The 25629-nt window shown below is 31.8% G+C and overlaps 1 protein-coding gene across 1 annotated transcript; it reads left to right on the top strand.

Annotated features, from left to right (window-relative positions):
- On the top strand, positions 1-23956 carry LOC112687510 (dynein beta chain, ciliary-like). The gene is given in 52 exon segments (XM_025560281.1): positions 1-149; positions 214-436; positions 556-722; positions 890-1179; positions 1245-1393; positions 1479-1538; positions 1540-1605; positions 1607-1951; positions 4433-4659; positions 4730-4856; positions 4914-5147; positions 5222-5400; positions 5475-5610; positions 5722-5856; positions 5944-6206; positions 6735-6936; positions 7027-7251; positions 7334-7544; positions 7629-7756; positions 9052-9483; positions 9973-10146; positions 10601-10796; positions 11101-11213; positions 11455-11648; positions 11755-11974; positions 12065-12226; positions 12697-12801; positions 12803-13243; positions 13349-13822; positions 13929-14055; positions 14143-14276; positions 14671-14799; positions 15817-15970; positions 16305-16447; positions 16505-16674; positions 16737-16875; positions 16955-17119; positions 17196-17258; positions 17260-17391; positions 17953-18312; positions 18314-18484; positions 18662-18832; positions 18954-19105; positions 19181-19481; positions 19575-19718; positions 19793-19930; positions 19995-20396; positions 20693-20968; positions 20970-21200; positions 21396-21569; positions 21627-21775; positions 23662-23956. Coding segments are annotated over 52 exon segments (10263 nt in total). The 5' UTR covers positions 1-84.
- Positions 23957-25629: the final 1673 nt, after the last annotated feature.

Genomic DNA, 25629 nt, shown 5'->3' on the forward strand with positions numbered 1-25629 from the left:
CTAAAAATAATTGTACAAATAACTGAAAATATTACATTCGATAATTGGCTAACAATCGATATTAAACCTTTTAAAAAAGATCTAATGAGTTTAATCACTAGTTGGTCGGATTTGTTCAAAACATATTTAGTAGACAAGGTAGTGAACAGGTAACATATATTTACTGTGACTTATCATCAACTGTTTTTATTTATACCGAGTAATATTGTTTAGTCTACGTTCCTTGCAAGATTTTACCGAAGAAACCAATATAGGTTTATTAAAGACATTGGAAGAAGGAGACTACGAAGGCCTTGTGAGTGTCATGCGGCATTTGTTAAACGTTCGTCAACGGCAACCTGAATACGATAATTTATTCGATCCTTTATTAGAAATATTACATTTACTAAAAGTGTACGATGTTGATATACCGGATGATGTGCACACTTTAATGAAAGTATAAATATTATTTGATTTATACTATAACAATAACTGTAACTGTTACTGTTTTAAAAATAAAATAATTTAATAATGTATTTGATTTTGTTAAAAATTTAAAATTTCATTCGGATTAAGGAATTGCCGGAAAAGTGGAACACCACCAAGAAAAACGCATTGAACGTGAAATCAGAAGTTATACCACTTATTCAAGCAGAAGGATCAGTAATAAGCGGAAGAATAATTTTACTAGGTGTACATGAAATGTTGTACAGTACTAGTTTTACCAAACAGCTCCAGTTCAAGTAAGTACCGATAAACTATTTTTTAACTTTTTATGGCCCCCCCCCCACGAGTTCTCTCAATTATCCAGTATTCATATGTATGTATGTATGTATGTATGAAATTAAATTAAAAAAAAACTTGCATTGGTACACCAGAACTATATATGTATAATTTTCATTCCTTTTAGTGGAAGCTGTAATCATCCTTACCAAGAAATTGATAGAGCAAATAATGATTTAATGGAAATAGATGAATTACATGATAAACTACTCACTCAAGCTTTATTATTCGAAATACCACAACCAGAGCCAAATATATTAGATCCAACAAAGAAATCTCTGTTTTTAAATAAAGTCCTGTGGGACTTTGTGTTGACGGTTAAAAGTTGGATGTCTTTGTGGTTATCGACATTATGGAAAAACGTAGACTTCGAGCTTATGGACTTGGAGCTAAAACGGTTTTCAAAAGAATTAAGAGGTACATACTTAATAATATTAAATTTTTTTTGAAATTATATTAAAAAGTATGTTCAAAACATTTAGTTATGGATAAAGAAGTTCGTGATTGGTCAGTGTATACATATGTTGAAAGCTTGATTAAAAACATGATGACTTCTATACGAACATTAGCTGAACTCCGAAATCCGGCGACGAAAGAGCGCCATTTTGTGGAACTTATGGGAATCACAAACGTACATAACTAACTTAATATTATTAACTTTTATATGTATTAAAGGATTTATACAGTGGGTAATTTATACTCTTAAATTGTCCTAGGTTAAATTTTCTATTGACAATTCAACAATACTGAACGATTTGGTGATACTACATTTGGAAAAAATTCGAAGAAGATGTAAAAAATATTGTCGACAAGTCTGTAAAAGAAACTAATATTGAAAAAATCCTTGAAAGAATTTTCTGAGACTTGGAATACAATGGAATTCGAATATGTGAATCATCCCAGAACGAATTTTAGTTTACTTAAAGTCAGAGAAGAGTTAATAGAAGTCTTAGAGGACAATCAGGTTCAATTACAAAATATGTTGAGCTCCAAGTTTATTGGCCATTTTTATGCCGAAGTAATGGATTGGCAAACGAAATTAAACAACGCCGACCGAGTTATAAATATATGGCTAGAAGTACAAAGGATCTGGGCTTATTTGGAAGCTATATTTATTGGGTCTGATGATATTCGAATACAATTACCGGAGGACACTAGAAGATTCGAAATGCTCGACAAGGAATTTAAGGTAAATATTTTTATTAAATATTAATAAAATATATGTAACACTCTGCTCATAATTTGAAATTGATTAAAAAGTTCGCTTACGTGATTTATAAAATGTGATTTTTATTATGTACTATCTTCCATTAAAAGTATACACATTTTTATTAAGAAAATGAACATGTTGTATTATATTAAAAATAATATGTAATTTATATTATAAATTCCCATTGCTGCCATGTTGTAATATTTTTACGAGATAGTGACAGATAGTTTTTGAATACTACATATCATGTCGTGTCAGGCGCTTAGTTAGGGGTAGGGGGTGTTACAGGTGTAGTAATACACCCTCCCCCTTTAATTGTGTTATACTGAAGTCTTATAAAGATAAAAATTTATTATAAACCGTCATGAAAACATATTTATCATAACGACATTTATACATAACAATAATGTAAAGCCAAGATCCGGCTTTTCATTACACCGTTTTGTCTAATAAACCAAAGCAGTGTTTTTATGTCGTATCATGCGCGATTTAAAAAGGTATATATGACGAAAATGTACATTTGAAATATTAATAAAATAATTAAATACTTTCTTGTAAAATAGTAATGTACTAATGTGTTTTTATGCTTGAACAATAAAATATAATTTTGAACACCCCACTTTTGAAATACCTACCTATGCGCCTGTGTTGTGTTATAAACTCTCTGATTTTATCTTTATAGCATCAATCACATTGTGTACCACAATATATCTCATTGTACTTATGACCTACATTGTATAAAGTTAAATATCAAATTAATTAGGTTTCAATACGCATAGTAATTTTTTTTTTTTTTACGAAATTGTGTAATAACTTTTAATTTTATGTGAATGTGATAAAAAATAATTAAAACAACCATCAAAAATCAAAATACGAATCGCTGCGTATATTTTGGATAACAGGTTTTTGCTAGAAAACAGCAAAATAATAACCATATTATGGTGCCGTAATAAGTAGTATTTAAAACGACTCTGCCATCTAGTGGTTGTTGATCCTTCAACTGACTAACCGCCGCCACTATACTCCGTACGTTCGACATTACCGACCACTGCATTAATTAATGTTGATTTTAATTTATTAAAAAGTCACTTTCATTCATGAATGTAAGTCAATGGTTAAATAGGTTACTCTAAACAGTTCATTCATATAAGTATACCATACCAAAGTGATCCGAAGAAAAATTTTTGTTTGTCAATTGATTAAATAAAATAAAATACCAGTTTTGCAACAATTGTTTATTTTAATTTTAATACAATACTGTATTCAAATATTGTATTTAAAATAATAAAAGTAATTATAATAATTATTTAAAAACTATTTATGTATTACACTGTCTATAGAACATAACCATTAAGATAATGAAAATGGGTTTTATTGACTGAGGTATTGTTTCTTTTACTAATCAATCATTGATTTAAAATAATATTGAGTATGTACCACAAGGTCATCATATAATATTTTATTATCTGGTATAGTTATTGTATATTTCGTTAATTAGTATTAACATATAGTTCCAGGGGCGTAACACGTTTCCACCAAAAATAGACCTTTCCTTTTTCCACCAATATCCGTTTCTACCAAATAATATAAAATACCTATACTTTTCATGAGTTTTTCGGATTGATGTACAATATATATAAATATACACACAATATAATCAATGTATATTCTACATTTATTATATTTAATTGTATGTTAAACCGTTATCGTACTTATGCATGTACTTTTGTGACCATTAACCATTATAATATCTAAATAATCAAATACTTTATGAACAAGTGAAAATATGGAACAGTTTAAATAGTGCATTACAAATGCGTATGTATTAAAATAAAACGTAAATTTTAAAATTTATAATTCTACGATGGCTAAAGTTATCTAAAGTAAACGTGAAAATAAAACACTAGTACTAAAAAACTTTAAATTTTTTATTGGATCAGTTAACAAATATCAATTAATTATATATATATATATATATATAGTTACAATTTACATAACTAAGGTATCGTATATCATAATATATTATTTTTTCATCTTTTTATATCTGATAATTTTTTTTAAATAAAATTTAATATTTTCCAACCTATATTGTATATATTATATAATGCCTTTACATTTATTGAATTAATAGTATATGTTAAATAAAGTTATTTCTGTGTTATAGCTTTTAATTTAAGCGTAGTATACAATTGTTTTGGTAAAAACAAGGTCAATATCTCATTTGGTGGAAACGGGTATCGCCCAGTTACAGTCCTTTAGCAATACTTAATAATTTTAATTTTTAATTTTAACCATGTGTATATTATATTTTTTTATCTACCATATTTATTCATACGTATTTATTCATCTATATGATTTTCCATTTCTCGAACAGAATATATATATGTATATATATATATATATATATGTATGTATTTACTGTTTTACGATGTTAAATTATTTTTATGATTATGTACACAGGCATTATTGATCTATATAAAATCGAATCCAAACGTCATAAAAAGCACTAATAGACCTGACTTGTATACAACGTTAGTCAAAATACAAGATGAACTTTCAAAATGTGAAAAAGTTTTGGCACAGTACTTGGAAACAAAACGACTGACGTATCCGAGATTTTATTTCATCTCACCGGTTGATCTATTAGATATTCTATCAAACGGCAACAATCCAGAAGCCGTTTGCAAGTACGCGTTCGATCAAACGGGTCTTGACGCCTTATGACACGTTGTTATTCATTGTAAATCGTATTCGCAGGCATTTGATCAAGCTTTACGACTCGATGGCTCAGTTGAAGTTCGCGAAGGATAAAGTAGCAGTCGGTATGCACGCCAAGGACGGTGAATATGTGGCATTTTATGGGAATTGCGAATGTTCCGGACAAGTAAACAGTCGTATCCAAATCAGAGGAGTCGGATAATCAGGCTACCATTAATTTCAGGTCGAAAAATGGTTGAACAGATTGACAGAAGCGATGCGCAGTTCAGGCCGCAAGTATTTCGACAAAGCGGTAAGGTCGTACGAAGAGAAGCCGAGAAAGCTGTGGATATTCGATTACCCGGCCCAGGCAGCTCTATGCGGCAATCAAATATGGTGGACGACCGAGACCAACGAAGCGTTCGTGCTCCTGGAAACGGGTCAAGAAAACGCGATGAAAGAGTACAACAAGAAACAGGTACGATCGACACGATGACGATCGTTATTGACGCATTACATATCCGCACGGTTAACGTTAACGCATCGTTTCAGATTTTCCAGTTGAACGAACTGATCGAACTGCTGTTGGGCGACTTGACCAAGGGAGAGCGTCAGAAAGTGAACACGATCTGTACGATCGACGTGCATTGTCGGGACGTGGTGGCTAAATTGATTCAACAGAAAATCGAGACCGCAGCTTCGTTCCAGTGGCAATCGCAATTGAGACACAGGTGATAATAACTACGATAAACTATGGTTTCGTTTTAAACTATTCGGTAACGGCATTGGTCTTTTTCTCCGCAAGATGGGATATGAGAGAGGTCGATTGTTTCGCCAACATTTGCGACGCACAGTTTCGGTATTCTTACGAGTACCTGGGAAACACTCCCAGGCTGGTCGTGACTCCGCTGACCGACAGATGTTACATAACTTTGACACAGGTGAGTTTCGTTGCATTTGTTTTCAAACGTGTGCGTGTTCATTTTTGATAATTTATTAACAAACGGTCGTGCGTGTTGAATTTTTAAACGCTCGAATCCGTGTAAATGCAGTCATTACATTTGGTAATGGGCGGTGCACCTGCCGGACCGGCTGGTACCGGAAAAACGGAGACTACGAAGGATTTGGGAAAAGCTATAGGGATGATGGTTTACGTGTTCAATTGTTCCGAACAAATGAATTACAGGGTGAGTTTCGAGTAGAGGTTCATTCAACTACATTTTAGATTTATACTTTTCGGTACGATACTAACATAAAAAAGACCATGTTTTTAGTCGTGCGGTAACATATATAAAGGTCTAGCCCAAACCGGCGCTTGGGGATGTTTTGACGAGTTCAACAGGATATCAGTTGAAGTGTTGTCCGTAGTAGCAACTCAAGTGAAAGCTGTGTTGGACTCCATCAAAGCAAAAAAGAATACGTGTTTTCTTTTGGGCGAAAACGTTAATCTGATACCAACTGTTGGCATGTTCATTACGATGAATCCCGGGTACGCGGGACGAGCTGAACTTCCTGAGAATCTCAAAGCCTTGTTTAGGTGAGTTAGTATATAATCTATTATTCATAATTATTCATGGATAATGGAATGTGAAAAATACCCTTATTATGTCTAAATGATAAGTTTGTCCATATTCCTGAGTGTAATCAGATACAAATTAATTATACATTGAATTAAAAAAAGTAAAATATTAATTTATAATGTAGTATAATTGTATACTTAATGTGACTAAATATATTTTAAATTAAAAATATTTTGGTTGATTTTTTTATAGCCCATGCTAATATTTCTTTCTTTACTTATTACAATATATGAATATATTAGAAAAATTACTAGTTAAAATTATACCTGGTTTTTTTTTGAATATTAGTTATTAATTTGATGAAATACATTTAGTTTAAAGCATCAGAAATACTTTTATTTTTCTTTAGTTTTTATATTTTTCTCTCCTACTAAAATTTTAATGGTAACAGTGCAATATGACTTTGTCTCATGCCCTTTAATATACAAAACCAAATTTGTAAATCTTTGTTTATTAATAAGTAAATGTTTATAATTTGTTTACAGGCCATGTGCCATGGTGGTACCAGATTTCGAATTAATTTGTGAAATTAACTTGATCGCTGAAGGATTCCAAAACGCAAGGTTACTTGCTAGAAAGTTCTTAACATTATACTCGCTTTGCAAAGAATTGTTGTCAAAACAAGATCATTACGATTGGGGTCTTCGGGCTATTAAATCACTATTGGTGGTTGCCGGATCGTTAAAGGTAAAACATATATTATAATTTGTAAACAATAATATTCATAGATAAATAAACGGTTTAAAAATGTCATAATATGAAATATTCTGATTTTAGAGAGAAGACAGAAATCGTCCGGAAGATCAAGTTCTAATGCGAGCCCTTAGAGATTTTAACACTCCGAAAATAGTCACTGAAGACATCACAATATTCATGGGACTTATCGGTGATTTGTTTCCGGCACTCGACGTTCCTCGAAAACGTGATTTAGAATTTGAAAACCAAATTCGTAAGGCTGCGATCGACTTAAAGCTCCAACCAGAGAACAACTTTATCCTTAAAGTATGCATCAAATATCGCGTTGTCTGGTACGACGTTCATTGGCGACATTGAACCGTTGGGTTTTTTTTTTTGTTTGTCGTAGGTAGTGCAGCTGGTGGAGTTGTTAGACGTCCGACATTCGGTGTTCATAATCGGCTTGGCCGGTACGGGCAAGTCAGAGGTGTGGAAAACGTTGTATCGGACGTACACGAACCTGAAATATAAACCTTATTACAACGACATCGAGCCAAAAGCGGTCACCAACGACGAGCTGTTCGGCATCATCAGCCCAGTCACCAAGGAATGGGTGGACGGTACGTGTTGCACTCACGGCGACCACATCGCTTGACGGGTTCATAAAAATTTAATTTATTTTCTCTTCCTCCCGCGTCCGATAGGATTGTTTTCGTGTCTGATACGAGATCAAGCTCAAATGCCCGGCAACGGTTCCAAATGGATGGTGATGGACGGCGATATAGATCCCATGTGGATCGAGTCGCTGAACACGGTGATGGACGATAACAAGGTACGTCGTTGAATTTTTGAACTTCCGAATTTCCGAATTCCTCCTCCCCTGCACACACATGCGTGGAGCTTTCGATTGCACTGCGCATAGTCGGTGCTCTAAGCGTAGAAGTAAACTGGTTTCGGGCACAAAGTCTCTGTCTCTTGTATCTACCGCGCTTTGCTCGTATGGTATCCCACAGCCGACCTCTGTCCGGAATGACGCGGGTCTTATCGGAGAGTCTTATAGGAGCAACGACGGAGTGTTGCGCAATGGAGAAGTGTAACGACACATGATTTGGGCGACGGACGCCAAAATGTTATCGTCATAACCAGGGCTAGGATTTATATGCAATAAAAAACTGTAAAATATGCAAAAATATACATTTAAATTTTTATAAGATAAACACAAAAATATTATTACAAAAAAAAAAAAATGTATTTATTCAAATACATCAGTGGTTGGCTGTTTATCATAATATAATATAATATAATTGAGAAATAAAATAATTTAAAATAAAATTTATTTTTGATAAAAAAAAAACAAGTTTTATACTTTAATCAGCAGGTCTAGAGTTAACCTAGAGTTAAATACAAAATATTTATATTAAATTATAAATATTAATTACGAAATATAAAATAAAACATTTATTTTTCGCATTTTTATAATCGAAATATGCAAAAATATTTATTTTATTCAATATATGCAATAATGTGCATTTTACCCAAAATACGCAAAAACATGAAAAATAAAAACACCACCATTTATCTCATCATGAGGTGATTCGTGGGCATAACTGACAAAACCAATATATAATTATTCGTATAAATAAACAATACATCATAAGTCGCAAAAGAAAACATGCTGTTGCATACAAATCCTAGCCCTAGTCATAACGTATTGTTCGTTTTTTTTTTTTTTAATATTTTTCGCTCGGAATCAGAAACATTGACTCGGGTGGTACATTCAAACACTTCCAGCGGTTCACGCGGTGCTGGCAGGGGCGGAACTAGAGGGTAGAAGACGGGGATTCATCCCTGGGTGAAAAATGTTAGTGGGTGTAATTTTTGTAATTATTAACAAGTTAAGCGCCATGACAAAGAGATTACTAATTTGATATTTTTAACTATGTTAAATATTGTTATTAGGATATAACTCAATAAGTACTCGTATATGATCGTATATTAATTATTAGAAAAAAATTCTCGAGAATAGTATTTGATTATCGGTCCATGATGGGGCGTAATTTTAACATTTTCCCCGGGCGTAAAAATTCCTAGTTCGACCTCATCCGCGGTTCGTGTTCGCCCGCTTAGGTGCTGACGTTGGCGAGCAACGAACGTATCGCGTTGACGCCGTCCATGCGACTGCTGTTCGAGATATCCAACTTGCGGTCGGCCACGCCCGCGACCGTTTCGCGTGCCGGCATCCTGTACATCAACCCCACGGACCTCGGCTGGAACCCGTACGTGTCCAGTTGGATCGACACGCGGGACAGCGACACGGAGAAGGCCGTGCTGGTGGTGCTGTTCGATAAGTACGTGCCCGTGTGCATTGAGGCGCTCAAGTCCAAGTTCAAAATCATCACGCCCATACCAGAGATCACGCACGTGCAGATGCTGTGCACGTTGCTCGAGTGCCTGCTAACGCCGGCCAACTGTCCGCCGGACACCACCAGAGAGGTGTACGAAATGTATTTCGTGTTCGCCTGCATTTGGGCCTTCGGTTCGGCGACGTTCCAAGATCAGGTACGACATCGTTGTTCCATGGGATTGGTTTGGGGGTAGGAGGTGAACGTGCGGAAATGCTTCGACATGGACTCTGATCAACAGCGATAACGCTAATGTTGAGCATTAGAGCCGTCGGGCTTATGTAAAACGTAGATATTATTCGTTTATATTGATTCGGTATATTATAATGTCCGCACGAATATCATCGTTTTTTGTCATTTCTATTTCCGTTTTATTTTCGTTTCGATTTTGCAAAGCAACGGTTAAATAACACGTCCGTCTTTGCCGTTACCTGATGGTTAGGTATGGTTAGGTAATACCTGATTACGATCCGTATATGACGCGTGTAAAACGCGACGGAATGAATGTTGTCACGTAAAATCGATTTACGATTCTGTACGGTCATAAGATGTAACGGAATTGCAGAACACCTCGTCAGTTTTTTATCGTGATTCGAAATTGGTTTACGTAACACTTATACATAACATATTGTTTATTCGTTTGTAGTTGATCGATTGGCGAGTTGAATTTTCCAAATGGTGGTTGACCGAGTTCAAAACTGTGAAAATACCCTCGTCCGGTGGTGTGTTCAACTATTTCATCGACTCGGAATCGAATAAGTTCCAACCGTGGTCAGAACTGGTATTGCCGTTTGAGCTTAATACGGATATACCTCTACAGGTTAGTCGTACGTCAAGAGATTTAAAGATTTTTTTCATTTCGTTGACGATCAAGTATATAATATTAATTACTACACAGTGTGAGTCAGATGCGAGTAAAAAAAAAAAAAAAAAAACAATTACAGTTAATATTTGTTGTTTAAAAACTCGTGGCACCTGATATTAGAGTATCTGAGATTGGTATTTAGCTGATGATAAAAATGTCTTAATTTCGATGGAAAATATAAACGCAAAATTGTCTGAGAAATCACCCAACGCATTATTTTTTTTATTTGTTTTTTTGAATAAAAAAAATGTATCAACTATAAATGATAATTTAAATACATGATGTTCAAATTTATGAATAAAAAAATGAATTCCACTCAATAAAATTGTATAATTTAAGTATAATTTAATAATTTACTTTGGTATTTTTAAGATTCTAATTAATTATAATTGTGTTGTTGTTTTAATAGCAAACCCTCGTGAATACAGCAGAAACAACTCGTCTCAGATATTTCCTAGACTTGTTGGTAGGTAAAAAATCGGCAATAATGTTTGTTGGAGGCGCTGGTACTGGAAAATCTGTCATAGTAAACGAAAAACTCAAATCTCTTTCTAAAGATTTATATGCAGTTACAAGCGTATCACTTAATTTCTACACAACATCAGGTATCTGCAACTGTCCAAATCTACTTGTGTTGTAAACATTCAATTTTAATTTATTTTATTATATAATAATAATTAATTTATTTTTATATTTAACACGTCTGCAGTGTTTATTTAAATAGTAATACAAATATACTCTGCAGACCGATCTGTGCAGAGATATTTGGTTATAGGTTATCACTTAGTATTTAAATATAAGTTAAGACAATGTATAAAAAAACCCATACAATTATGACATTATAACTAAGCTCATGTTCCTAAACTCAAGTTATGGAATAACGTATAAATGTATTTATTTTTTCACTAGAAATGTTGCAAAGGATTTTAGAAAAACCACTAGAAAAGAAAGCAGGAAGAATCTACAGCCCACCTGGTAACAAAACACTCATATACTTTATCGACGATATAAATATGCCCGAGGTAAGTTGAAATTATATTTAAGATCAATCATTACGGTATTTCAAATGTCATAATGAAAAATAAGAATATTTTATTGATTGAAATGTAAGCTTATAAGATAAATGTTATAAAATATTGTAAACTACGAAAACAGTTATAGTATAGTTAAATTTTTTGATTGTTATCAAACTGTGAGATAATTTTGTGAGGATGATTTTTTAAAATCGTGTGAATCATGTTTTTTTTTGTTCCACGTATATAGGTTGATACATATGGTACCGTCCAGCCTCACACTCTTATTAGACAATATATGGATTACCAACATTGGTACGACCGTGCAAAGCTGTCCCTAAAAGATATACACAACGTGATGTTTGCTTCGAGTATGAATCCGACTGCTGGAAGTTTCACAATAGACTCTCGGTTGCAGAGACACTTTTACGTGTTCGCTTTGGGGTGAGTTTTCATCACTGTTCTCGTAAAGTTATCCAATCAGATATTTTGTTTTAATTTAATTTTTCTTCTTCCCTTTGACTTTCTATATTCAATTTTACTATTGAAGATTCCCATCTCAAGACGCACTGTTCACCATTTACTCTTCGATTTTCACCCAACACTTGAAAAATCCGGCAAATAAATTCAACAGCAACGTAATGAATTTGGGAGATTCAATTGTGCAATTGGCAATTAATTTCCATCAAAAGATTTTGACGGTATTTTTGCCGACCGCTATTAAATTTCATTACTCGTTCAACCTTAGAGATATGAGCAACGTGTTCCAGGTAAAATCATATCTTTTTCTATAGCAAAAAAAAAAAATCACGTATCATGTTTTTGAATTTAAAGTAATTACTAATATTGTTAACCATAAGGGAATGATGTTTGCCAATGGCGAATGTGTGACATCTACTAGTGCTTTTGTTCGCCTTTGGCTCCATGAAACCAGTCGGATTTATAGTGATAAATTAATTGAAACCAAAGATCAAGAGACTTTCTCGAAATACATTTACGAGCAGATAAAGAAATCTTTTGGCGTGAGTATTTTGAATTTTTACTATAACATAGTACATGAACCTTTTCAACTATAATATTTTAAATACATAATGGCATGTTAAGGCTCAACTCGTTAGTTGAGATCATTTTTGTAAATCTTTTTAGTGAACTACTTATGTAAATATAAAATAAAATAAAACATTTTTTATTTTTATTAATTTATATGATAAAATATTTGACAAATTATCTAAAAAATGAAAAATAAAGGAAACATGATTATCGATTTGTTTATGTCTTTATGTTCCACTCGTTGTTTCGGAAATTTTTTGAATACATACTAAATATTAAGATTACCGTTATTCTGTAAATCATTTTAAGATTATTCTATAATAGTATGAGTTTCATGATCGATTATGTTATCGTCTATTTTTGAGAGAAAACAATCAATTTTTTTCGTATGACGTTTAAAACGGTATTTACCCGATCGTTATTAATTGTTTTTAAAACGCAGGATGTTCCGGAAAACGAATACATGGAAACACCGTTGATATTATCGCATTTCGCGGACGGCATTGGCGATCAAAAGTATATGTTTGTCAAAACATGGGCATCGTTGGAAAAAACTGCTGAACGACGCGATGGATTCATATGAGGAGTTGATGGGCGCGATGAGTTTAGTGCTATTCAAGGACGCTATGGCGCACGTTTGCCGAATCAACCGGATACTTGAACTTCCCAGAGGCAATGCATTGCTCGTCGGAGTTGGTGGTAGCGGGAAACAGTCGTTAGCGCGTCTCGCTGCGTTCATATCCGCCATAGAAACGTTCCAGTTGCAGCTGAAGTCTTCGTATAGTATTGCCGACCTGAAAGTCGACCTGGCCGGGCTATACCTGAAAGCCGGGCTGAAGAACGCGGGTATCATGTTCCTAATGACTGACTCGCAAGTTGCCGACGAGAAGTTTCTCGTACTCATCAACGACATGCTCGCCAGCGGCCAGATACCGGATCTGTTCGCCGATGACGAGGTCGATAACATCATACAAGCCATCGGGCCAGAGGTACATGTGCACGTTGACATTTATACGCGCGGGGGTGGTATCGACTTACATTTTTCAATGTATCACGCGCGACAAATCCCGACCTAATGTAATCCACCGTTACAGGTGAAAGGGGCCGGTTTATCGGAGACTAGAGAAAACTGTTGGATGTTCTTCATCAACAAAGTCAGATCGTTAATCAAGGTCGTATTGTGCTTCTCGCCTGTCGGCAGCACCTTGAGGATCCGAGCCAGACGTTTTCCGGCTTTGATCACTTGCACCTCTATTAATTGGTTTTACGAATGGCCCAAGGAAGCATTGGAATCCGTGTCGTACCAGTTTCTAAAAGATCTAAAGGAACTCCCAAATAAACTTAAGAAACCAGTATCCTTGTTTATGTCCCATGTGCACAGTTCAGTCAATAAGATGTCCATCCGGTATTTGGAAAATGACCGTCGTTATAATTACACCACACCAAAATCGTTTTTGGAACAAATTTTTCTCTATGTAAAACTACTAGTGTCAAAGACCAATGAAACAAAGCACGGTATATTACGATTTCAAAACGGTATTAAGCAATTGATATCTTGCGCAGCTCAAGTAAGCGGAAAAAAACACATAAAAAATTATTTCATATAAATATTGTTGCGTTGAAAGTAATGACATTTTTTTATACTCGAATAAGTAGTGTTTTTTTTTTATACAGGTTGATGGATTAAAAGCTGAATTAGACATTCAAGAAATCGAATTGAGCAAAAAAAATGCTAAAGCTGAAGAATTGATCAAAATCGTGAAAAAAGAATCGGAAAAAGTAACGTTTGAAAAAGAAAAAGGTATTTACGATATTACTAAACAATATATAATTACAGTTATGTCATTATATTAAATGTATATCATTATGATTCATTTTTTATCAACAGCTGCCATAGACGAAAATAAAGTAAAGTTGATTGAAGTAGATGTTAGTTTAAAACAAAAAATGTGTGCAGAAGATCTGGAAAAAGCGGAACCAGCTTTGTTAGCAGCACAAGCTGCTTTAGATATATTAGACAAAGTAATTTAATTTTAATTAAAACAACACTACTTGGAAAATATCTTTTAAGACACATCGAATATATCTATATTACCGATATGAAGCTGTAAACTGTTTATATAAGAGATTAATTTAAGCATTTTGAGTGGACTAAATGTAATGACTTATAATAACAAGTATATTACTTCTCGACCGAAGTAAGCTCGATGAATTTAGTTTTGTAGTTTATATAATTTATAAATTTATTTTATAATTTTCTATTTTCTATACTATAGTTAATAAATAAGTTATTAATAATAACTATTAATTATATAAACATATTGTACACATAAGATTTGTAGTATAAAAATATAAATAGTAAAAATGGTGTGTAATAATACAACGTTGATGTGTTTTATTTAATAAAATGTTTTAGAACAATTTAACAGAACTTAAATCATTTGGATCACCTCCAGCGGCTGTAGCAAATGTTGCAGCTGCTGTTTTGGTTTTGCAAGCTAAAAAAGGAAAAGTTCCAAAAGATAGAAGTTGGAAAGCTTGCAAGGTATTTTGAATTTTACATTTTAATATCAATGAACGCTCTTAATTATTAATACTTTTTTTTAAAAAAAAAAAAAAAAACGAATATATGTAATGTATATAAAAAAAATACATTATGTTATTTATACAAAAAATGTTAACAAGGCTTGACGGCTTGAATAAAAGGGTACCCAGTAAAGTTACTTCATTAGAAGAATAGAATATTTTGAGCATATCATATTCAGGGCTTATTCTAAAGCGTAGTTTGGCTTATTTTGCGTATTTGGAAAAGGTAGATAATAATGATAACACTTGATAATAATGCTCACTTGATAATAATCTTTTGCGTATCTAATTGATTTTTAATTCAATGTTGTTTTGTGTTATTTTATACATTACATTATGATTTATAAACAAAGTAAAAAGGAAATTTTTTAAAAAATATTAAAAAAAATACTTTGAACACGAATGTAAATTGTTTTATATCTTTTAAATACATTACATTTTAAATTACTTCACATAGAAGCTACACATTTTATCATTTTTAACTATAATATGTCAGTATATTTTGAGATCATAGTTTTATTTTTATAGGCTTATTTAAACAAAATGCATAGTTGATAAAAATCCTTAGAATAATCCCTGATCATATTATAATTGAATTTTAAATTTCAAACCTCATCGTGTTGGTAAAACTACGAACAATTTTAATCAATTGTATAAATATAATTTTTATTATGAACTGAACAATTGAAATGAAAACAAATGAATTAAATTCACTTTGATTCTATAAAAAAAAAAAAAAATATAATGACATTATCAAAACTTGAATTAATCGTTTTTCGATGTATATATTTTCGTAAATTACATTTAATACAAAGATACTTTTATTATTAATATGTACTACCCTTGAACCGTTGAGCCTGTGATTTTATATTTTATTATTTATTATTATAATTCTTATTATTTATTCGGTAGAAATTTATATTGTTACAAAATGTTATTTAAACAAACTTTTAGTTAATTATTGTGATGTTTATAGGTAATGATGGCAAAAGTTGATGGATTTTTAGATTCACTTAAAAACTATGATAAAGAACACATACACCCTGATATAGTCAAAGCGATTCAACCTTATTTGAAAGATCCTGAATTTAATCCAGAATTCATCCAAGCAAAGTCTTCAGCCGCTGGAAGTGAGTGAAAATTAAAATATACTAATATTTATTATTTTTCAAACTCTTAAACTATAAATTATTTTTGAAATTGGTATTATAACATGCATAGATAAATAATACGTTTTATTAATTACCTAAATAACGTACCATAATCATAAATAGTCAATATTCTTCTGGTTTTGGTGAAATCATAATATAAAAATTTTGTTATTTGATTTCTTAAATGTGTTATTTATAAATCAATAAATTTAATAATTCGAAGATGAAAAATTAAGAAATCTTAAAATAAGATTCTGGCCGTTATTTTATTGTTTCAGTATATTTAGATTAATCATGATATTTTATACTTAAGGTTTGTGCGCATGGGTTATAAACATAATGAAGTTTAATAATGTTTGGCAAGTTGTGGAACCGAAAAGGAAAGCCAGAGATCATGCGAATGAAGAACTGAGTGCTGCCAGATCAAAGCTTATGGAGCTCAGAAATATGATAAATGTATTAATTATTTTATCGACTAATTGAAATGTATTTAAAATAATATTATCGTTTTAGGAATTAGAAAGAAAACAAAAAATTTTAACCAATGAGTTTAACAGCGCAATGGCTGAAAAAGAAAGATGTCAAATGCAAGCAGACGAAACCGCTATGAGGATAGATTTGGCGAACAGGCTAGTTAATGGCTTAGCGTCAGAAAATGTGCGGTGGAGAGAAAGCGTTTCTACGTAAATGATTATTAGATTCAAGCGCATTTGTTCCAATATGAAATGTTCATCGTATATTTCAGGATGCAAAAGAGTTTACAAACTTTGCCAGGAGATATTCTCATAGTCTCAGCTTTTGTGTCCTATGTTGGTTACTTTACAAAAGTATACAGACAAGAACTAATTCAAGATATATGGCTACCATTTTTCAATGAATTGAAGGTACATTTACACGAATGACAAATGTTGACACCTGTAGAAGTATTCGTATTATAATTGTATTTGAAATATCGATTTTTAGCCTGAAATACCCAAAACAGATGATCTAGATCCACTCACCTTACTAACTGATGATACACAAATCGCAACCTGGAATAACGAAGGTCTACCAAATGATCGAATGTCATCGGAAAATGCATCTATTTTAAGTAATTCTGCTCGATGGCCATTAATGGTAGATCCTCAGGTACATGGCAGTTTTATCTTTTGACTAAATGTATACATGGACGGTTAAAACAAAAACCTTCTTATTGATTAATTAGCTCCAAGGAATTAAATGGATTAAAACTAAATATGGAAAACATTTAAAAGTAACCAGACTAAATTACAAAAAAATATCTAAATGATATTGAAATGTGTGTAAGGGACGGACACGTACTTTTAATTGAGAATATCGATGACAGTATTGATCCCGTTTTGGACAACATTATTGGTCGTAATTTGATAAAAAAAAGGAAGGTATAATATATACCTTTTCTAGTCTTATTATAATATGATAACTATAGTTTGATATTGTATACACTTAATTAGTTAAATTAGTTAAATTAGTTAATAAGTTAAACTTATGCATTAAGTTTGCCGTAAAAAACCAAAAAAATTTGTGGTATAAAATGAACTAAAAATTAGAAAACAAGCAAAATAATGCAGTTTAGTTTTTAATTCCTAGAAAAATAAATAAATAAAGTAGTTGCTACTAAAAGATACATCATATTATATGTAGTTTTATAATCGATATAAAATCGATATATAGTGAAATAGCTAAATGAGCGTACAATAATTATTGAGTATACAATTTAACATTTTTTCATTTAAGACACACGTTAAATCGTTAGATGTTTCCGTATATCTACTGTCAACATAAAATAAATTGAATTTTAAGAAAATTCCATATATTGTAAATTGCAATTATTTAAAATGATTTATAATTCTTTTAAATATGCATTTATAGGAAAACAATACAAGAAAAAAAAAAAAATTCGCAAAAATATGTCAACTAACCGGGCTCTAATAATGATTTAGTAATGTATTATTTTTAGGGCTGTGAAAATTGGTGAAAAAGAGATTGATTACAATCCGAATTTCTCTCTTATAATTCACACTAAATTATCAAACCCACATTACAAGCCAGAAACGCAAGCACAGACAACTTTAATAAATTTCACTGTAAATCGTGAACAACTCGAAGATCAATTGTTGGCTGAAGTAGTAAAAGTCGAAAGACCTGATTTGGAAAAAATGAGAATAGATTTAACCAAACAACAAAATAGTTTTAAAATAACATTAAAAGAACTCGAAGATGGTTTGTTACAAAGACTGGCTTCTGCTGATGGTGATCAAATACTCGGTGATAAGGAACTTGTCTTGAACCTTGAAAAATCCAAAAAAAACCGCCACAGAAATTGAAGCAAAAGTTATTGAAGCAAAAATTACATCGAAAAAAATTGACTCTGCTCGAGAAGAATATCGCATTGCTGCAACGCGAGCATCAATTATATACTTTATAATGAATGATTTGGTAAAAATAAATCCAATGTATCAGTTCTCTCTTGAGGTAAACTATCTGATAAATATTGACTAATTACTTAACAGTAAACACATTTTAGGATTAAAATTTGTTAATTTTAATATATTACTAAGTTATGTTGTTAAAAAATTATAGATCTCTGTTGTCAAACCACTATAAAAATGTGATTGCACAAAAGTTATGATATTAAATATGTTTCTATAGGCTTTTAGTATTGTATTTCAACGAGCTATGAGGAATTCAGAAAAAGCAGATACTTTAAAACAACGGATACTTAATTTATTAGAAAATATAACATACCAATCATTTGTTTATACGAGTAGAGGTTTATTTGAAAAAGATAAACTAATATTTATCACTCAAATGGTTATTCAGGTATCAAAATTATTTAATATGACTACATTTTATATTGTATATATATAAATACATATTATATATGATTAATTTTAATTTAAGAAACTTTTGTAGCTTAAAAATGTATACCTTATGGTTTTAGATAAAATTACAAGCAAATCAGATTAAAATAAAAGAGTTAGATTATTTATTGAGAAGACCAGTGATGGCTGAATCAAGAAGTCCAGTGGATTTTATCTTACCGAGCGTTTGGGGAGCTGTTAAGTCACTAATTACAGTTGATGATGAATTTATGTAAAATATCTTTACCATTTTTTTTTTTTTTTTATAAAATTATGTATTTATTTAAAAAAAAAAATGCAATTATAGAGGTCTTGATAAGGATATCGAATCTTTACCAAAGCAATGGCAGATGTATATTGATAGTGAAACACCGGAAAATGAGAAATTGCCACAAATGTGGAAAAATAAAAGTCCATTCCAAAGACTTTGTATAATAAGAGCTCTGAGAACGGATCGAATGACGTATGCTGCTAAAGAATACGTTAAAGAATGTTTTGGAGCCCGGTACACCAATTTTAGACCTCCAGAGTTTGCTGAATCATTAAAAGAAACTTCGTCGAGAACTGCTGTATTTTTTATACTATCAGCAGGTGTTGATCCGACACGAGTAAGTTTATACTAGTTAAGCGTTACTTTAGCACAGCATATTTTTTATTTATTATATTTTTATTTTTTATCAACTTTTAATTTTAATTAATAGGATGTTGAGGCCGTTGGTAAGAAAAAAGGATATACAATCGAAAAAAAGAACTTCCACAATATTTCCCTAGGACAGGGACAAGAACCAATAGCAGAAGAAGCGATTGACTATAGTTGTCAAATGGGTCATTGGGTTATGCTACAAGTAAATATATAAAGTCATACCATATATCATTATTAAATGCATTATTGTACTATTTTATTGATTGTGTTCATAAGAACGTACATCTAGTTCAGAAATGGTTGCCATCGTTGGATAAAAAAATGGAAGCATCTTTCCAACGTCCACACGAAAATTATAGAATTTTCATTAGTGCTGAACCTGCCTCTGATCCGCTCTATCATATTATACCACAAGTATTTTCTTCGTTAAATATTATTTTGCATTTTGAAGTATTATACGTTCTCATATGATTCTTAGGGCATTTTGGATTCATCTATAAAAATTACAAACGAAGCACCAACAGGAATGATGGCGAATTTACATAAAGCATTAGATAATTTCAATCAAGACACACTTGAAATGTGCTCAAGAGAAGCAGAATTTAAAGCGATATTATTCAGTTTGTGCTATTTTCACGCTTCTATACAAGAAAGATCAAAATTCGGTGCTCAAGGGTGGAACAGATCGTATCCATTTAATGTGGGTGATTTAACAATATGTGTAAACGTTTTATACAACTACCTGGAGGCAAACAATAAAGTTCCTTGGGAAGATCTCAGGTATCTTTTCGGAGAGATCATGTATGGTGGACATATTACTGATGATTGGGACAGGCGGTTGTGTAGAACATACCTCGAAGTCTTTATGAATCCACTTCTGGTATGATTTAAAATATCGTATATTCACCAATGTTGGGAACAATATTTATACTTCTAATATTATATCTTTTGGATCGAACTAAGAATATTTAAAAGATAGCTAGCTCAATAAATATCCACTAGAAACATTTCAAGTGCCTACTTATATCGACTTAAACGTAATCCAAACATTTCGGGTCAACTGTATCTATTGTGTCCAATATTGGTGAATGTTCTTTATATATATATACATAAATATTTGATAAATTGATAAAAAATAACTGTCCATTAAACTTTAATTTCTATTTTGATTGATAGATGGAAGGGGACCTTATATTCGCACCAGGTTTTACTGCGCCACCCAATTTAGACTATAAGTCGTATCATAAATATATAGATGATTTATTACCGCCTGAAAGTCCTATACTATATGGGCTTCACCCAAATGCTGAAATCGGAACGCTTACCACAAGATCCGAAAACTTGTTCTTTACCTTGATGGAAATGCAGCCTAGGGACGCAGGTGCATCTGGTGGAACAGGAGTGTCCAAAGATGAAATAGTAAATTAATTCACGTTTATGAATACAACACATTTTATTAAACTTTGATGTTATGAATTTCTTACGTGATACGTGTTCATAGGTCAGATCGGTTCTAGACGAAATCCTAGATAAAGTTCCACAGCCGTTTAGCATAACAGAAATGTTGGGTAGAGTTGATGTACAAACACCATACATTATCGTGTCGTTCCAGGAATGCGAACGTATGAACACGTTGATGGACGAGATCAGACGATCTTTAAAAGAGCTGTTCTTGGGACTAAAGGTATTGTGACACACATTTGTTGCGGACTCATGACGAGAATAAGCAAATAATAATAGAATATGATATTTATACGTAATAATTAACGTTCATACGTTGCATGACCCATGTATAAATCAAAACCCAACTTTGTTTCTATTGCACTCGTATAAATCTGTTTAAAACTATACAACACAAACGTTCGTTAATATTGTGTAGGGTGAATTGACGATTACGGCCGACATGGAGGCATTGGAAGAATGTCTGTTCATGGACAGAGTTCCGCCGCGATGGGAGAAGCTGGCATACCCATCACTGTTGCCGTTAGCGGCTTGGTACTCAGATTTATTGAAACGATTACGTGAGCTAGAATCTTGGGTTAGCGAGTTCCAGGTAAGCTACACGTCGTATTTTGGGTTTGATAACATAATAAAATGCGCTACGTTCCAGTTACCGGCGTCTGTGTGGTTGGGCGGATTTTTCAACCCTCAATCGTTTTTAACCGCTATAATGCAAAACACCGCTCGTAAAATGGAATGGCCCCTGGACAAAATGTGCCTGCAATTCGACGTCACGAAAAAATTCAAAGATCAAATTACGTGAGTAGATAACAAGTACCTATGAGGTTGCCTCATTGTTATGTAAATAAATCGATCACCCCGCACCATTCCTAATCTACTGATGTCACCCAAAGTACAATATTCAAGACGACGCATTGAGAAATGCAGTCGAGGGCATATACATCTTAATTTTTTATGCTATAATTTTTTATTATATTTATTGATTTACTGCTTATTATTATTATCATTATCGATGTATTATTATTGAATATTTTATTTGATTACTTAGAACTATGTGTAATATTATTCATTATTTTTCGGTATTTTTTTGGACAAATTTTAATTACACCAATAGACAACAATCATAAAAATATATTCGACTTTTTTTTAAATTTTACAAATTGTAACTAGTTGTCGTTACATGCAATTATAATCATCTAATGGCTATTCCTTTACTAAATTTTTTTGTTGATTCAAAATTGAAATTCAACTATGTTAACTGAACTAAAAAGTTAGAAGTAGTAGAATTTTATAATTATGATAAAATATTGCTGTGAGTACCTTCTTTAAAACTCTTATATAAATATATAGTGTGAGTGATCACTTTTTTGTTAATATTTAGAGTAGGTGCTAAATATATTACAGATGAATTAAAAATTGAAAATACTTGTACATAATTGTTACAAATTATCTTACTATGCTAAATAATTAATACATAAAATAGGATAATATATGTACAAATATCAATAAATTATAATAATTAATAATTAAATAATAATAATAATAATAAATTTATGACATAAGTCTTTTAAGTTTTTGAAGTCGTTGTACATTTGACTTATTTTTTCTTTTTTTATTGAATAAAACACTGTGATAGTTTAAATACTTCATTCGTATGAGAAGCTTTTGTTTAACATACTTTTCAGGCATTTCCATTCTATTAAATTTTTTTTTCTCAGAAATTTTATATTAGGTTATTCTATTAAAAAATCTTTTTTTAAATATATTTAAAAAATAGAAATAGAATACTAAAAATATTATTTTTGAATTCATCACTGGAAACTATTAAACCACCATAGGATAAGCAATTTATGATGACCCACATTTGAGTTTTAACGATTTTGTTATCATGTCTTTAATTTTTTTAGTAATAAACGTAGATTAAACAAAAAATAATATGTTATGACCGAAAGAAAACGCGTTAATACAGCAGCTGAATGTTAATAACTAGGGCCCGGATTTCAATACAAAGTGTATATTTGTTCGATATACTAAATAAATTTAGCCCATTCAAAATAAAATCAAAAGACAAATTATTTTCTTGATATTTAAGTAGGTTTATCGGGTTTTTCCATGTACATTGTCAATTGTTTCATTTATTTCATAAATTGTCAATCTATATTTTGATTCAGTTTTTATCTTATCTTAATTTATTATTGACTATGAAACGTCACCAGTATTCGATCAAACAACAAATAATAAGCTAGTTCGTATTACCTCGCAGATGTTGCTCGTATTACGTGTGTTTGTGATTTTAATGTATTAAATAGTGTGTTCAATAATGCCCAAAATAAAAAAAAATTATGTCATTTTTATGGTAAAATGCATTTTTTAAGGACATTTTTGGCTATTTTTTAGAGCATATTTGTATGGTTTTAAGTGCATTTAAATCCGGGTCCTATCAATACCAAACATTTTGTACATCGGCTGACGGCACGGCGTGGTTTTTCCACTCGTATGATTTCATAATTTGTAAATGAGGCAACCTCTATTATCTATAAACCTTGCTATATACCAACTTTATCCACCACGCGTTCAATATTGTATAGATAACGCGGCCAACGACCATATTAATATCGTTATACTATTATTATCATTATTATCTCAAGCTTAAACTTTATGTGGCCTGTGATTTTTGTTTTCAGAATTCCGCCCAAAGAAGGTGCTATGATTAACGATTTGATATTGGAGGGTGCTCGTTGGGACGTGAACGTGGGCTGTATTGTAGATTCTAAATTGAAGGAATTGTTCCCGATAATGCCGGTCATACACGTGAAAGCTATTATCAAGGATAAACAGGATCTGCGAAACACGTACGATTGTCCTGTGTACAAGATCAAACAGAGAGGTCCGACGTTCGTGTGGACATTTAATTTGAAAACGCGGGAAAATCCATCGAAATGGATCCTAGCTGGTGTAGCAATATTATTGAGTGTGTAATTAATTTAAACACATATATGTGTTATAATTATATTTATAAAAATATATCGTTTACAATATTTGAACACAACTCAATATTTTTCGTTTTTAATCGGTTCTAACTCTTTCTTTATTCTACTGCAAAAGCACGAATTTTATAATTTTAATAACAAAATAAAAGCATAGGTAAACGAGAATGTCATGTTTGATACCAGATGCGAATATTCGTAGAATAATTTATTTGATACCCTTTGATATGTACAAAATGCGGACAAAATTGATATTATTGGACGAATCACGAAAATATGTCGAAATAACGATTCAAGTTCACAATGAGTGAGGATTTTCTATACCGATAGAAATGTTGTACGGGTGGGAATCGTACAGCTTTGGTACAGCACGCGCCCGGATACCAATTGCCCGACGACCACCACTAACCCATAGAAACCTATAACTGAATAGCTGGATGTGCAGTAGTGTTGGTAGTTCGAACAGTAGTGGTCGTGCAAATACTGTCGAACTATGACAGTTGTGACGAGTACGTGTACGTAACACGTGTTGTGTATAGCGTTGTGCGTGGGCCCAATTCTGGTGCAAATAAAAGTAACTCAACCGCGATAACCGTACGTCTTTATCGGTACACAATATAATAAATAATTCATAGCAATGTTATGCGGATTTGTTACTTACCTCAATCTTGCATGATATATAATACTTCGTTATAGTAAAAATGGCTCCGCTAGCCCTGCACGTATAACAACCAAATAGGTGCATCAAACAGGATTGGCGATTAGTAAGCAACTAATGCCAAAAATGAGGCAATTGCCGCCAACACAAAGAATAATAAAATAAATAAGCGGCGATTCGCGCTCACACGGTTGCAAACGAGTTGTGTCCCAAACACTGAGTTGTGTTTGGTGTATTTTTTCGGGTTAGTTGAGTTGTTTTCAGTGGATTTTTTTGAGTTACACGAATCGTATCCCGAAGAATAAAACTAACAGATAGTATGTACACAAATTGATACATTTTTCAATTATAATATTACACAAGTATTATGTATATAAAATTTTACACAAGAATAAAAGTTATTCCGTTATATATAATATATGTATTATACATCCGAATATATAATGTCCACAAAAGCGTGTGCAGACCTGTATTTCAAGTTATGTCTACAATACTTTTAGGCCCAATCTCAACAAAACGTGTAGGTTAGGTTAGGTCAGGTTAAATTAAAAATTGTAATGTATAAACAATTAAATAAACATAACTTTAATATTTTACTTAATATTGCCGTATATTAATCCCAATGAATATGTTATCCTTGAATCTTGTATATTTTTCTCGGATAGCTTCAATTATTTATGATTTGTAATTTTGTAGTGAATCGTAGTTATCACTATACGTTTTTGTATGAAATATAATTTATTTTTTATCAAACATTTTAAAATAAATTATATTTAATTTAAAAATCATAAATTATAATGGACCTCCTTACTCTTAAACTTAAATTGTTGAGCCCCATTTACAATATTTCAGTGAACAACCGGGTACACCCGGCAACCATCTATTTGTACGCCTATTAATGTACATCATAAAACATAACTAATTTAGAATATGATAGTTAAGTTTATCAAATAATACACATTGTGAAAAAATTAAATAAAACTATTAAAAATTAAAATTAAGCCATT

This window comes from Sipha flava, unplaced genomic scaffold, assembly GCF_003268045.1.
Source record: "Sipha flava isolate LNK unplaced genomic scaffold, YSA_version1 0_pilon_pilon, whole genome shotgun sequence".
Taxonomy (NCBI): Eukaryota; Metazoa; Arthropoda; class Insecta; order Hemiptera; family Aphididae; genus Sipha; species Sipha flava.